The 16,182-nt window shown below is 39.5% G+C and overlaps 2 protein-coding genes across 4 annotated transcripts in view; both read left to right on the top strand.

The window, feature by feature from the left end:
• The window catches only part of LOC111510530 (uncharacterized), a 141,234-nt gene that overhangs the window by 84,721 nt on the left and 40,331 nt on the right, over positions 1–16,182 (top strand). For 2 of the 3 annotated variants that reach the window (XM_074174936.1, XM_074174937.1), the window contains exon 3: positions 10,345–10,377. The exons of the other annotated variant lie outside the window; for it this stretch is intronic. The gene's annotated coding sequence lies outside the window, so the exon portion shown is untranslated. The remainder of the gene's footprint in view (positions 1–10,344; positions 10,378–16,182) is intronic. 3 annotated transcript variants of the gene reach the window in all.
• LOC141482238 (uncharacterized) lies at positions 4,509–4,874 on the top strand. The gene has a single exon (XM_074175242.1). The coding sequence runs from the start codon at positions 4,509–4,511 to the stop codon at positions 4,872–4,874; it is 366 nt and encodes a 121-aa protein (XP_074031343.1).

Genomic DNA, 16,182 nt, shown 5'->3' with positions numbered 1-16,182 from the left:
TTTTTCGCTTGATGATGGGTTTCCATATGTTGCGTATTTCTACGCTGGCTTGGCTGAATACGTTGTTGGACAACATGTAAGCGGCTTCCTTGAATTTTCTCCTAAACCAATGTTCCTCTCTGTGCAAGATCTCAGCTTGGGACCACTCGATATTGTGTTGATGGGTCCAAACATGGTCTGCTATTCCTGATTTGCTGGTTTCCCTCGGTGTGTGAGTTTCTTGTGCTCGGCAATACGAACATTCAATGGCCTCTTAGTTTCACCAATATAGGATTTTCCGCACTCACAGGGTATCCGGTAAATGCAATTCTTGGAATCGCAGTCCGCATTTGGTGGCCTGGTTTTCGTGAGGCTGCTACGGATAGTGTTACCAGATCTGAAGCAGGTTCTGATGTTGTACTTGGAACCAATTCTTCTTATCCTCTCCGATAATCCTTTGATGTAGGGAAGTGTAAGCACTGGTTGTGACGGCTTCTCTTCCTTGCAAGGCTCCTGCTGTCTTCTAGCCAAGGTCTTTTCTACCATCGCTTTGAAGTAGCCATTCCGTTGAAGATCATTTTTGATGATGTCTAGTTCCTTCTCGAGACCTTCCTTTCTTGTTACAGAGCCCGAAAGCACGGTCTAATAGAGTCTTGATGATCCCTCTTTTAGTTGATTGATGGTGGTTGGATTCGTGGTTCAGATACTGTCCCGTATGAGTGGGTTTTCGGTATACAGATGTTTCCCACTTAGTGTCGGTCCTCTTCACCAAAACGTCTAAGAATGGCAATTTGTTGTGGATTTCCTTCTCCATTGTGATGGAAGGTCTCACGCTGTTGATGTGTTTCTGGAAGGCGTCTAGTTCAGTGTTCCCATGGTTCCATATTATGAAGGTGTCACTAACATATCTCAACCAGACTCGAGGTTTCTTGTGGGCTTTTTCAATGGCCGGAATATCAAACCACTCTATATATATGTTGGCTATGACAGGTGAAAGTGGCGATCTCATTGGCAGTCATTCATCTTGTGTAAAGAATTTGTCCTTTAGTTGGAAATGATAGTTTCGTACACAGAATCCTAGTAATTCCATAATTACTTCTATAGGTAGATTTGTTCTCTCTTTCAGGTTCCCGTCTTCGTATAGCTTTCTCTGTATGACTTGGAGTGCTTCTTTGACCGGAACGTTGGTGTAAAGGCTTTCCACGTCGAAACTAATTAGTTGATCTTCCTGTGTGACTTCAATTGACCCTAGTCAAAATGCCTTGAATTCTTCACAAAAGACGATGTTTTTTCTTGTAATGGTTGTATTGGTTGTGGAATTGGCCGATGGTTGTGGAATTGGCCGCGGTGGTAGTATGTCCGACTAACGATCGGGAGGTCGTGTGTTCGATTCCTGCCCCGACCAGATATTTTTCTCGAGAGAATTTATCTGGTTGAAGCTGGAATGATTCTTCAACCGTGTTAGGAATCACACGTTAAAATGTAATACCTCGTTAGTCCTTAGCTCGCACAAGTTTCTCAACTTCTGAGAGTTGTCGTTCGTATGGGGGCGGCAGCTGATTAACGGAAAAACAGATTTTAAACAGATTTTCTACTGAGGGAAGTACAAATCTAGACAAGTTTTGAGTAGCCGAATCTCTGGAGCTGATGATCGGTCTAAGTGGAACGTCCTTCTTGTGGATTTTGGGCAGTCCATACAAGTGGGGGGGCTTACTGTGGTGCGGTGTTAGCGATGATATTTCCTTGTCCGAAAAATAGACTTCAAAATCTGGTACAACTTCCTTTCGATTTATGCAGTAGGGTCCCATACGATCTTTGTGTATCGTCCCTTTTGAAGAACCTCTTCGATCTTCTGTTCGTAGAGAACGGTATCCATTACCACAGTAGCGTTTTCTTTATCTGCAGGTAGGATCTTGATGTTGTTGTCTCTACGTAGGCCGTTCAGAGCTCAACGTTCTTCATTGCTGATGTTAGATGTTGGAACTGGTTCTCGATCCAGCTGTTCTCTAATTTTCCATCTGAAATCTTCTGCCTCGGTCTGGTCAATGAGGGAACTGGTGGATTCCACTGCAGTAATTATCTCCAAAGTGGGCACAGATGTTGGCGTAATGGCGAATTTTAGGCCTTTCCTCAATAAGGATTCCTCTATTCCCGTGAGCGAACGGGAACTCTTGTTGATGACGTTGGCGGCTTCATAGTTGTCCTGTTTCCAGTCTGTATTTGGGCATTGTTTCCAAAATAACTTTCCCCACTTTCTGTTGTGGATATTCTCTATGTGCTTGAAGATCCGCCAAAATCGGAGAGGATAAGAGGAATTGGTTCCAAGTACAACATCAGAACCTGCTTCAGATTCGGTAGCACTATCCGTAGCAGCCTCATGAAGACCAGGCCACCAAACGCGGATTACGATTCCAAGAATTGCATTTACCGGATACACTGTGAGTGCGGAAAATCCTATATTGGTGAAACTAAGAGGCCATTGAATGTTCGCATTGACGAGCACAAGAAACTCACACAGCAAGGGGAAACCAGCAGATCAGGAATAGTAGACCATGTTTGGACACATCAACACAACATCGAGTAGTCCCAAGCTTAGATCTTGCACAGAGATGAACATTGGTTTGGGAGAAAATTCAAGGAAGCTGCTTACATGTTGTCCAACAACGTATTCAGCCAAGCTAGCGTAGAAATATTCAACATATGGAAACCCATCATCAAGCTAAAAATGGTCAACTCCTGCCAAACGGTCATTTCCCACGGAACCAGTGAAGCGGAAAATGGAAAGCGGGGATAAGTGAAAGTACTCGAACGACCTATAAATAGTCATCTCTCGGAGGAATCAGTCCAGTCATCACCAGAAGACAATTGTAGATACTAAAAATTGAAACGTCGTGAACTAACGTGACTTGGAATCTCTCAACTTTTCATTTTTATTATATCTTTTTTTATTTCTTCATTTTCATTTATTTTTGTTCAATTGTTCTATTCAACTTGTATTTTATTTCACTATTATTTTATTTCAGGTTTATTGTGCTTAATATAATTGTTATTTTCAGCTATTCATTCTTAATTCCGCTTTTTTAGTTGTTTCAGGGATTTCAAAACATTTTATATAGTAGACAATGGAAGTCCGAACTAGTGAAAGACATTACTGTCGTTTCGCGGCTTCTTCAACCTTCTTGGGGTTCCCTCCATGGAGGTGCACAAGTGATGGAGCTTTCCTGCAAGGGCAGCCGGTTCCTTGCCTTTATTCAAGGCGGAACTCTTTGGCGCCCGCCGCAGGAAGTGCCCTTGGTGTCGGAGGTGGAGTAGGGTGGAGGCCAAGGCGTATGCGCTGCAAATGCGCATACGCCTTGGCCTTTGTGTTACATCACGAGATGATCTGCTATGTTCAGCCTCATTCTAAGCGGTAGATTCAGGTGGACATTTCTGTTCATCTCCAGCCACCGCCTTAGATTGAGGTGAACACTTCTGCTTAGCCTTGAGATTGGTTTTTGTTTTTGTTGTTCCTGTTTTTGTATTTGTTTCATTCATGTGTGTTTCCATGATTAGCAGGGAAAGAGTTGGTCACTTCTGGCAGAGCCCAGCATTACCAGAGGTAGGCTGATTACAATGAGGTTTCGCCCAGTTCCCAAGGGGATCGTTCGTAACCTCATATCACCCTGCGGCCATTCAGCTCTCGGCACGATTTCTTACACCTTAGTTTGGGTAGGCTGATCCAGGGTAGCATGTTTTGCAAAGGTTTTTGGGGAGTTTCCGTTTCCCTAGCCCTACTTATTTCTGCCACTGATCAGGAGGCCGGCGACCCCGTCCGTAAGGCCACATTGGCTCCCCGGACAGAGCCTCTAGTCCCTCGGTCGTTCCCCTATCCGCCACCTGGGGACGCGCCCGATAGGTAGCTCAATTCACGGGTCCATAGAGAGTATTGAAAATTTCAATTGGAATTAAAAAGTTAACACATTTCTGGATATTCAGTAAAGAAAAAACTGATAATTATTGAAGCTAGTGTTAAGAAATTATTTCATTCTTTTTCAAATGTCTGATGGTAATGATGATATTCAAAAGAAATTATATACATTTCTCTTAGAAGACCACATCAAGAAAAGTTAAAGTTTTAATATCTCATGAAAAATCTATGTACTAAGAGTTGTTTTCGCGCTCTTGGAACTAACAGAAGATAAGTAGAGTTTTCATAGAAATTTACCTTTCTTTCATTTCATGTGTGTGTGTTGAATAAATGTCTTTGGTATGACATGTTGAGTGAGACAATATTCCAGGTCGAAATTTGAACTTTGTACCCTGAACTTCGAACGCTGAATTCTACAAGACAGATAGTATCGTCAGGTAAATTTTTGTGGCTTTCGTGGCCGAGATTTTCAGTGTTATTAAGTTCATTCGGGTCTGAAGGCCGTCGTAGTTTGGAACTGTCTCTGGATTCTAATGATATTGTCGGACTCTTCAAGGCTTGCGTCACGGGAAGTTACTTTCAGTGGAAAGGAGATTTCTACGAGCAATTAGACGGCGTAGCGATGGAAAGTCCACTCAGCCCGGTAATAGCTAACTTTTTCATCGATCAATTTGAGAAGAAGGCAATCGATGCTTTCGATTCCACACCAACCGTTTGGCTACGATTCGTGGATGACACCTTCGTCACCTGGAGACCTGAGAGGGACAGACTGAACCTATTTCTAGACTACATAAATGCTCAACACCCTAGCATCAAGTTTACCATGGAGACTGAACAGGAACAACGCATAGTTTTTCTAGATGTACCCGTCGAAAGGCGTGGCATACGGCTGACACATGAAGAATACCGAAAACCGATACATACGGACAGATATCTGTATACACTTTCGAATCACCAGGTCAAAAGCGGGGAATTATCAACACTTTGACGGAACGTGCCCATAGAATATGTGAACCAAGGCACCTACAAGAAGAATTGGAGTATATTCAACTGGTTTTGAGATCGTATGGATACAGTGTAAACGAGATCAACAAGGCCATGAAACTGAAGACTTCCACAAGTCAAAATAGGGAAGTAACTCAAACGGTTGCACGTGCATTTCCACCGTAGGAAAGCATAAAATAAAAACAGTGTTCAAGCCCACCAGGAAAGTACAACATAGCCTGAGATATACGAAAGATAAAAGAGATTCAGCTGCGAGGGTATATCGTATAGCATGCACCTGCGGAAAAATTTATATCGGTACCACCAAAAGATCCATGGGTACAAGGCTGAAAGAACATCGGAGAAACAGTAGATTAGGTCAAATAGACAAATTGGCAGTAGCGGAACACAGGCTTGGTGAAGGAGATCACACGATAGTGTTTGGAGGTGTGAAACTACTTGCTCTCGATCATGGATACCACAGTCGGCTTGCACAGGTAGCCATACAAATCCATAAACATACAGAAAACTACAACAGAAAAGAGAAGGTGGTTTAACCGCTTAACCGGATTTGGAATTTCATACTAAAAGATGCTGAAGTGGCAATAGCGCAATGCAATGTTACCTAATTATCAGGTAATAACACTTTGGTCAATAGCAACGCATCAATAAGAGAGGCGGACTACCTGAGTCAAAATGAATACAACCTACGTAACAGAAATCACCAGTCATAGGTTAATCATCAAGATTAATAAACCTCTGGAGAAGCCAGCCATTCGTGCTGGCGAAACGTCAGGATGCACTTCCAAACTACGACGGCCTTCAAACCTGAATGAAAATAGTAACACTGAGTATCGGCAGTGTTAGGGTACATTATAATTAGCCCTGACAACACTGTGAACCAATTTATGGATCCCCAGACATCGTTCAGGAAAGAGACGAACGGTGGATTACAAAAGCCATAAAATACTATTTGAAACAAACATACACATAAAACACATTTGAGCACTCCTAATGAGTACTCCTAATGAAAATTATACTGCTATCCAGCAGGATGAACGAAAAGGAGATTGTGCTGCATTCTAAAAATGCTCTGGAGCCGTTTCTGAAGAGGCATTAATACTGAATACTGAATACTGAATGAATTTCTCGATACTTTCTGTTGATTATCTTGACCTGCCTCGATAATTATAAACTTTGCTCCGGTCACCAGAAGCAAACTGCTTAATGCGCATCCGCGAAAGTTCATGTATTTGCTTGAATGGATTTGAATTATTTTATGACGATTTTCCGTATTCGACAGTATTCAGCCTAATATTGAACAGTCAAATAAAAGTCAAAAAGGAAAGAGAAGAATGAAGTGAATTATATGCACTCCGGTAAACCTAGTGAAAAAAGAGCGACAGCATGCATCCTCTGAAATGTGATCAGGGATTTTCTAATTAGTTTACCAACATCTTGTAATTGAGCATTCTAATTACGGAGGCACTGTAGAAGAGGGGCCTGAGAAATGATTGTGTCTCTTCATCACATTTCCAACTTATTTGTCAAAACCAACCGAATAAAAACCCTCCAAGCTGTCACCTATACTGTTATTATGTAATTCACTGTGTCTCGTTCTGTAATGGATTTTCATTGGCCATATGGCGCCAGTGCTGGCTAATTAAATGCTTTATCGAATTGAACCGGTGTTCATTACACGTATCACTACATGAAATAACATTTTGAAGCCTTCTAAATCCCAAACAGTTACCAATCAAAACAAGCGTGTTTTCCAGGATGTGGAAACAACGGTTAGTTGAAATACAGAAACAACTTGGAGTCTGTATTTTGCGAATGAACCGAATAACAATGGTTTGAAAACAAATCACAATTCTGTATTTATTTATCGTTTGCATATTATTTGTTCGTGATACTCCGAAAACATAACGTTGTTGTTTTTAGGATTGTTGCCGGTGAAAAATCACGTTGAAACTGGTTTTCAGAGATCATGAGACAGGACATAACAATCGAAAAATGACAAATTTGTTACTGTTACACGTACAGTTTCATGTTACGTACACTCTATAGAAAGTACTGTGCAGCATTCCACAATTTCCAGAATAACCCAGAACGTAGTCTGGCTTTAGTTTGGAACATTGGGAACATCCCAGATTATTGTGAATAATCAGGAAGGATATATATGAGGTGGTAACCCTTCAATAACCATTCACAAAGAAGGTTTCTGTCTTTACCTGAAGGGCAGGCTTTTCAAGATGTTAGAGGTGAATGTTTCACCTTTTAGAATTGTCCAGAATATTCAAGAGTATCCGAAAGCATCCTTAAATATTCCAGAATAACCCAGAACGTAGTCTGGCTGCAGTTTGGAACATTGTGAACATCCCAGATCATTATGAATAATCAAGAAGGATATATCCACAAAGAAGGTTTCTGTCTTTACCTGAAGGGTAGGTTTTCCAAAATGTAGGAGCTGAATATTTCGCCTTTTTGAATTGTTCAGGATTTCCGAGAGTATTAGAAAGCATTCCACAATAATCTAGAATATACCAGAACGTAGTCTGGCTGAGTTTGGAACATTGGCAACATCCTAGATTCTTGTGAATGATCAAGGAGGATATTTGAGGTAGTAACCCTTCATTTCCCATCCACAAAGAAGGTTTCTGTTTTTACTTGAAGGGCGGGCTTTCCGAAAAGTAAGAGCTGGAAGTTTTGCTTTTTAGAAATGCCTAGAACATTTGAGAGTATTTTGAAGCGTTCCACAACTTTCCAGAATATCCCATAACATATTTTGGCTATAATTTGGAACATCCTGGAACACCTCAGATCATTGTGGAAGCTGTGTGAACCTCTTTTTCCCATCCACGAAGATGTTTTGCCTTTTAGAATCTTCTAGAACAGTTCAGAACATTCGAACGTGTTTAGGAGCACAATCCCAGCTAGTAACTGGAAATATAATAATGGCCTTGGAATTCACTCGATCAAAACACGGTCATTCTCTTGATTCATCACGTGCTAAGAATCGCACGTGAAAAGGTAAGACCTCGTCCAAGTTTCAACTTCTGAGAGTTGCCATTCGTAGAGAGGTGATAGCTGGTTAACAGAAGGAATTTAACAGATGACAACATTCTGAAATTTCGTCGAAATCTGTTTATTATTAAAAAAGTTATGTGTGAAAATTGTTGATGCAAAGATAGTTCAATATATTTTTCAAATTTTCCTGACACATACATTTTCCGTGATGATGAAATGTCTAAAATTGAATTGGTGGGAAAATCGAATGACATTTTTAAAATTTTATTTTTTCATAACTTTTTTGTTGACGATAGCATTTCAATGCAATTCTGAGATGATTCAAAACTGCAGGAATCAAGAGGTTTGGTAAGGTCGCTAATAATTTGATCCATGAAATTTGGTGTTTTTTCTGAAAAGAAAATGTTACTGGTTGCAAAATTTATGTTTCACAAAGATGCTTCTATTTCGAATAAGTCGCATTGTATAGTCATTTCGAGGATATTGCGTCTGGAAGTTTGTTGCCAAAATGATTAAAAAAAGGTTTTTTTAATCCGAACTATCACTAACCCAATCACTGACAAAAATTTCATGTAGGTACATCTCACGTGACATCGTAATATCGTATGGCTGCGGATGCACATCTTCACCGGCAGCAGGAGGTTGTATATCATAATGAGGATCTAGAAGTGAATTCGAATTGAGGTAACAGTAACCAGGTTCAATTCAATTCAGATCTCTGAAAAGATAAATGTCTCTGAATCGGATATAATAATGTCAGAACAGACAATTCCGTTTTCTGCTTCGAAAGGTTTGTTGGGGGTCAAAATGGACACCAATATGTTTTGGCACAATCATGTCGCTGGAACTGCAGAAGCTGCTTCTTAAAAGCTTGGAAAACTGTACACAACTCACCAACTGTTGATGCTTCCTAAAGCTCAGATCATACTTTCTTTGGAGTATTGTTCTCATGTATGGAGCCCCTAAGCATACCCTGAGGCTATTGGATTCTACCCAGAAAAAAAACATTCGCCTGATTGGAGACGCGAACATCACTTGCAGTCTTGATAGTCTGAAACATCAAAAAAAGTTTGGAGATTTATCTGTCTTCTATATAGGTCCTGAACCAGCTCTGGGGGTACCAAAATCATTGGTACGAAACCAGATTAGGACATGGACCAATAAGAAGCATACAGAGTACTGGACAAAAGTACCTGGCAACAAACACAGTAGAACCTTCATTAGGGAACCGTCCAAGAAAAGAACCGAAGAACTACTTCAATATAGTAGGCATCGGCTCAGAATAATTACAGGGTTACTAACCGGTCATTGTCCGCTTAGAGGACACCTGAATAAAATGGGGCTATACAACGGAGACCTCAGCTGCAGATTTTGCAACGAATGGGCAGAAACAGCTCTACACATCTTACGCGAATGTGAGGCACTGAATCACAGGAGGCAGGTAATATACGGATGTATCAAATTACGCCCAGAAGAATATGACGAACATCCAACACGGAACCTGTACAAACTAGTACAGGGAATGAGACCGATGGAATGGATGTCATGAGAAGATGGGAGAATAAACGCAATAAGCCCAAGAAGTTGCAGTCTTTTCTGGAGACTTGGACTAAATGGACAAGTCAGGCAGCTCCCAAGGTACAAAAAAAAGTCTGTCTTCTATAGATATTTATGGATTTAATTTCTAGCGATTCAAATCCAATGTGAATCGCTACTTTCGCGCAGGCATCGCTCTTAGAGCTCCTTGAGGAGCTCCAAGTGCTTCTCTAGTGCTTGTGTTTTGTCTTTGAAAAAAATAACGTGACGTAATATTGACGCTATGGCAACGTGTGGAGCGTTCTTTTCTTGAACAAAATCAAGATTTTCGACTACCTTGGTATAGGCGGTATATCTGCCCCTTTTAAAATATGTTTTTCTGTTAATCAGCTGTCACTCCCCTAGGAACAACCGCGCTCAAGAGTCGAGCTAACGATTAACAAGGTCTGAAATTGTACGTGTGATTCCTAACACGGAGGGTACCAAGTTGCATATTGATTACATAATATTATTTCAGAGTTTGGTTGGAAATTGTTGAAAACAATAAATTATTCATTCACCTTTTTAGTTTTACCGAAGTACAACAATTTTTTCGGATCAAATTCACAATATAGTTCAACTCTTCAATCTCCTCTACAGCAAAATTAATTTTCATATATTCAATACTCCATCCGAAATCTAAGTGCTTTGAAATTTTCATACCATTGTTGGTTCTTACGATTATGGAAATTCAAGAAGGTATTGATTCGTTACGTATTTTGATTCAGGCTACGGAAAATTCGAATTCCCTTTGAAAATATCAACTTTGACGGAGTTTCTTGCTGAAGTTACTGAAAAGCGAGCGTACTATCATTTATTTGGAACAATTCATGTCGAATTAATTTTCTAAAGTACACTTTTTGTTACAGGATTTTCATTACTTCCAGACAAATTTAATTAAGGTAAGCCAGCTTCTCACTGCTATTATTTATTTCAAATCTCGATCACGTTCTTGAATTTGTGAGATGAAGCTTTTCCAGTGATTCAGTTGGATTATTGCAATTGAAAATAAAAAATATTGAGTCCTTTGTTATGATTTCGAGTCAAATGAATGTCGTCAGAACCTTAATAATTCACATTTCCATTTTAAGTGTTGTAGATTTAATCCCTTTGGATGTTGAATTTTGATTTAAGTTAGTTGATTGTCCTCTACATATACAGGGTATCAATTTGAAAACTTCCCACATTCAGGAACTATTTTCAACCCTTATGGTTCAACTCTCTGGGAGGGGTAGATGTTTCCTTAGAATTTCAATGAAAAGGGGGTTCAAGTGGCACATCATTTTCATTGGCGTTCGATTCTGCTTCCGATGGTACCCTGACTTATTATTTTTTCATGAGAGTTTTCCGAAAAATAGAGTTCCAAACTTGCTGTTCTGAGAAGCATTATTGTATTGACCTCTTTTAATGGAAATGATCATTGTCCTTTCACAAAATAGAATTTGCGAGGAAGACATTTGAAACATGAAATCTACTTACGCTTATCTCATAAACTGTTCTAAATGTCATCCATTTCGCTGTGAACAGTAATAAAATCTGTTTTGGAATTCCCCTCTTCTATCATTATGGAAAACGTCACTAGGAATTGTTAGGAATTGACTGGCATGCTGCTGTAATTCGTCTTTTGAGTGCTTCAATATCCGAAGGATGTGTTTCATAAACAACGGATTCAAGATGCCCTCAAAGAAAGAAATCTAAGGGTGTTGAATCCTGTCATCTCGGAGGCCATTCAGCTCCTCCCCTTCTGCCAATCCATCTATTCGGAAATCTCTCGTTTACCCACTGTCGGACGGAAAGAAAATAATAAGGTGGAGTACAGTCCTCCTGCAAAAGTTCATTAACTCTGCATCCACTTAAGTTTCTAGCTCGTGAGTTATAAGAGGATCGATAATCTCTTCGAGTAAATCAAGGTGCAGATTGCCAGTGAAGTTTTCTTCCAGAAAGAATAGACCAATAATGACATTTCCATTGATACCAACCCAAACATTAGATTTTGTGGGTATTGTGTATGTCCTTCCCGAAAAATATGTGGCATTGCTGTTTTTGTGTATGGGTTGGTTTATCCTTAGTGAAGTTGTCCGGGTCTTTGTGAATAGGTACAACTATTTATTCCTGGTCTTCTCCTCTGGCAGTGGGCTGTCTTTTACCTGATCGCCAGCGGTAACTCTTCAAGAATATCCTGGAACAACTCCGGGATATCCTCCAGGGTACTTAGGAATCTGGCAAGGGGAAATCGGAGCTTTTTTCTGTTAGTTTAGAATGCTTCATTTCGGAAAATGCTCATCAAGAAATAATAAGTTAGGTTACCATTGATAGCAGAATTGAACGCCAATCAAATTCACTTGCCACTCGACCCCCCTTCCCATTTGAAATTCTAAGGGTAATATCTACCCCTTCAAGGGGATTGAACCACAAGGGTTATTTGAAAGTGTCCCCCTTGATGATAAAATGAAACAGTTTTTCCAATTCTTCATATTGTTTACTGGAAAGAAGATATTGAGGGTGGGAAGTTTTCAAAGTGACACCCTGTATGAAGATTTATACATTGAAAACTGCAGTTCGTGTACCTGTCGAACTCCTAATAAGGCCGTTGCTAAAGAAGGATACTTTGAGTCGTGGCATATTGATGTAGGTGCAAAATATCAGTCACATATATCGATATTACAAAACAGTTTCCGGGGACACTGACACACTCCTAGGTCGAATCGATTGTGTTTTAATACATTCAAAAATGTTTTTAGGACTGAAGAAATGTATGCCACGCCATGTTTAGCCATCCCATTACCACATCGTATGACACTCCTTCAATAGTTTCAGATTCGGTTTCAGTTTATTTCGGTTAAAAAAAAGAATATACATTTTTAATAGTCGGATCATTTCAGCCGTTCGAAGAAAAATGGTTCGCAAATTAAGCGCTTATGGCTTGTGTTGTGCTTTCCATTTTCCTTTTCACGGAATACTTTCATATGAATTATTTCATTAAAGATGTGAACACGGAAAGAAAAACTAAAAATCAACTGCTAATTAAAAAGAAAGAAAAAGCGATAGACAAATGAAAAGCAGAGAAAGTTGGTGAAATAAATTGTTGTGTTCTGAATATTAGCTTATTTCATCAACATAGATACATAATGCGATCAGACAAATATAGTAGGATGATAGAACCAAGGTCCATAGTTACTTAGTAACTTACAGTTATGAGATATCTTATAAAATTAGTTCAGAGAATTAAACCTACCATTTCTTATAGTGATGCGTTTTTCAGTAGACTCATAATGAATGTATCATTTGTAGTGATACATTTTTTTTATACTTGCTTTATAAATTTTGAAGTTTGAAATTTCCTTTGTTTTTTTTGGCAGTATATTATACAATTTCGGTGCAAAATAATATTATTTTCTTTGTGTATGGCATTTCTTGAATCGGGGTAGTGATAAATTTTGTGCGTATCTAGTATCTTTTGATCTTGCCGGGCAATAGTTTGATACTATTTAAAACTATTTAAAATTCCAGAGGGAATGCATAGATATCTCCATTTAGCAGTGGGAAAAAAATTCAACTGATTTTATTGATTTCTGGAAAAGAAAGGTTTCGGTTTTTACCTCTCCATCTTCATAGAAAAAAATGTGGAAACTCGAAAGGAAAAAAAATAATTGATTAAGTTTTAATGAACATGTGTCAATCATGCAAAGAAGTAACTTTCAGAGACAAACTGGACAAAATCCAGAATATTTCCTTCAGCTTTTCCTTTCCTTCAGCTTTTACGAGTTTATTGTCTTCTCCTAACTATTTCAGCACTTTGATTATCAAAATCACCATTGATCTCACCTAATGTGATATTTCGCAAAGAAATCACATTTAAACTTCATCAGCTATTACTGATATAGTACTTTCTTCTTTATAACAATTTTTCCGAAACGCGAAAACAGTTTTCTTCATTAACTGAAGACGTCAACTTGGTGGATGTAATGCGCCCCTAGAAGAGTTTTGCAGTTCTGGTGATTGAGAAAAGTGCTTCTTTTGGATTTATTCTATGCCAGGAGTTCCAGTTTTAGCTTTCATTATGGATTTACTTATTATTACCGCCATTTTTTTGTATTTTCTGCAAACCCTTTCATTTGATATTGGTATCATAGTACTGCATAAAATTTAACTAGTCCGCCATCTTGTGTGGTCGGCAATATTGAATTCAGAGTCATATTATTTCATCATTTATTCAGCAAACTCTTCCATTTGATGCCCTTGTTATAGAGGTTACTGTGGTAATGATAAATTCCTTTTTAGTAACGTCTGCAATATTGGAATCGAAAAAAACTAAATGAAATTGTTATCGTGAAAAATATTTTTTCAACACTGGAACTGAAGTGCTGCCTCTCGAAGCCTGCTTCTATAATCAAGATAGCATCATCAGAGATGACTACTAATCATCTCTGATGATGCCAACTAGCCAACTAGCCAATACTTGAATATCTACAAGCAAATAATAGTCTTCTCCGTACTATTTTCGATAAAATAAATTTCACTCGATGTTCCCCTTTCTATGGATACATCAGAATTCATGAAATGTATGTTTTAATATTTCCGTGTCTTGCCAAAAACACGAAAATCTTTTCGAAACACATTCGATATACCATTAGTCACTGCTAAGTGTCGGAAAATGGTTCACACGAAAGCCATATCGTCTCGATCGCTCACATAAAAAAGTCCCGCTTCGGTTCACCATTCAGCAAGCCACCGAATAGAACGAAATGTAAGGAACTCAAATGACAGGTATTTAGACCCAGATCCATTCACCCAACACCTCAATAGATCGTGAGCAATCAATTCCCAAAGACGTTTCAAATAAACGGGGGCGAAGTAATTGAATAAGAATTCAAGTTGTCAATGTTGTCACGGTCGTTCTTTATTTGTTTGAGAATCGAGTGAAATATTTGAAATTCTTCAAGAAGGAATTGTGGGTGAACTTTTTATATGAGAAATTTATTGAGAAATACGATGTTTCATAGAAAAAGGCATGAATGTTTGTTTGATAATACCATAAGTGTTTATGATCGCCATATCAAAAGTTATTGACTCAGGCATGTAAATGTCGAGGTTCCATTTTTTTGGGGATACATTGTTCTTATCGTCCTGGTATATTTTGATCTGCCAATAGTCACGATCCCGGTCCAAGCTAGGATTTTGGATGGTGTACGCATTCCATTGATCTATGGGTCGTTGAAAATAATACTGACTATATTTTTTCAAACAATTTCGATGTTGGTGTTGGAAAATACAATCAAGATGAAAAATGGGTTTGTAGACAGGTGCTAAGTAGGTAGGTGCATCTGTTACGTCAGCTATAACTGACGATACGTTAGATTCACTTGCGCAGAGCTTTATCGTCTCTGGTTTGGCTGAATTATTGTTTGCGAAAAGGAGAAGATTCAGTGTCTGGTTACTTCATGGTCCTTAAAGAGTACCACATGTAGATGACAACAGTCTCGTTCTGTGGCGATAGGGAGCCTGGTGAAAACACTGAGTGTATTCGGCGTCATACATCCCTTCGGATGATGTTTAGCTGAGTTATCGTGTAAGACAAGGCGGTTGCTGAACTGTTCAGGGATAGATTGTTACATCTCCCGATGCAAAATCTGGTATAACTGCTCAAGGCTTTGGTACAAAGCGGATTCACGAGATACCCCGCTCTTCAAGCTGATAGGTCGCTCTCCAGCTGCACCTTATAGCCTCCAATTGCACCCTGAGCAGTTCACGAAAGACAGTTTTAGTTATTCATTCGACGCACACCTCCTTTGGAGATTCAGAGTCGGATTTTCTGATTACTTCATAGTCCTTGAAGAGTACCATATGTAGATGAATACGGTCTCGTTCTGTGACGATAGGGAGCCTGGTGGAAACACTGGGTGGATTCAGCGTCATGCATCTTTTCGGATGAGGTTTGGCTTAATCATCGTTTGACAAAAGGCGTTTGCTGAACTGCTCAGGGACAAATTGTTACCTTTTCCGATGCAAAATCTGGTATAGCTGCTCAAGGCTTTGGTGTAAGGCAGATTCAGGAGATACCCTGGTCTTGAAGCTGATTGTTCGCTTCCCAGCTGCACCTTCTCTCCTTCAACTGCACCCTGAGGGATTCAGAAAAGTTTTAGTTATTCAGTCGACGTACAGCTCCTCTATAGATTCAGACTCGAATTTTCTGGTTTCTTCATGGTCCTTGAAGAGTACCACATGTAGATGAATACGGTCTCGTTCTGTGACGATAGGGAGCCTGGTGAAAATACTGAGTAGTGGATTCGGCGTCATGCATCTCTTCGGATGAGGTTTGGCTGAATCATCGTTTGACGAAAGGCGTTTGCTGAACTGCTCAGGGACAAATTGTTACCTTTTCCGATGCAAAATCTAGTATAGCTGCTCAAGGCTTCGGTGCAAGGCAGATTCAGGAGATACCCTGGTCTTGAAGCTGATTGTTCGCTTCCCAGCTGCACCTTCTGTCCTTCAACTGCACCCTGACGGATTCAGAAAAGAGTTTTAGTTATTCAGTTGACGTACACCTCCTCTATAGATTCAGAGTTGGATTTTCTGGTTTCTTCATGGTCCTTGAAGAGTACCACATGTAGATGAATACGTTCTCGTTCTGTGACAAGGAGCCGTCTGGTGAAAACACTGAGTAGATTCGGCGTCATACATCACTTCGGATGAGATTTAGCTGAATC

This window comes from Leptinotarsa decemlineata, unplaced genomic scaffold (assembly GCF_025532065.1).
Source record: "Leptinotarsa decemlineata unplaced genomic scaffold, Ldec_3_MD MMD2_tig00000882_RagTag_RagTag, whole genome shotgun sequence".
Lineage (NCBI taxonomy): Eukaryota > Metazoa > Arthropoda > Insecta > Coleoptera > Chrysomelidae > Leptinotarsa > Leptinotarsa decemlineata.
This window is presented reverse-complemented; position numbering and strand designations above follow the sequence as displayed.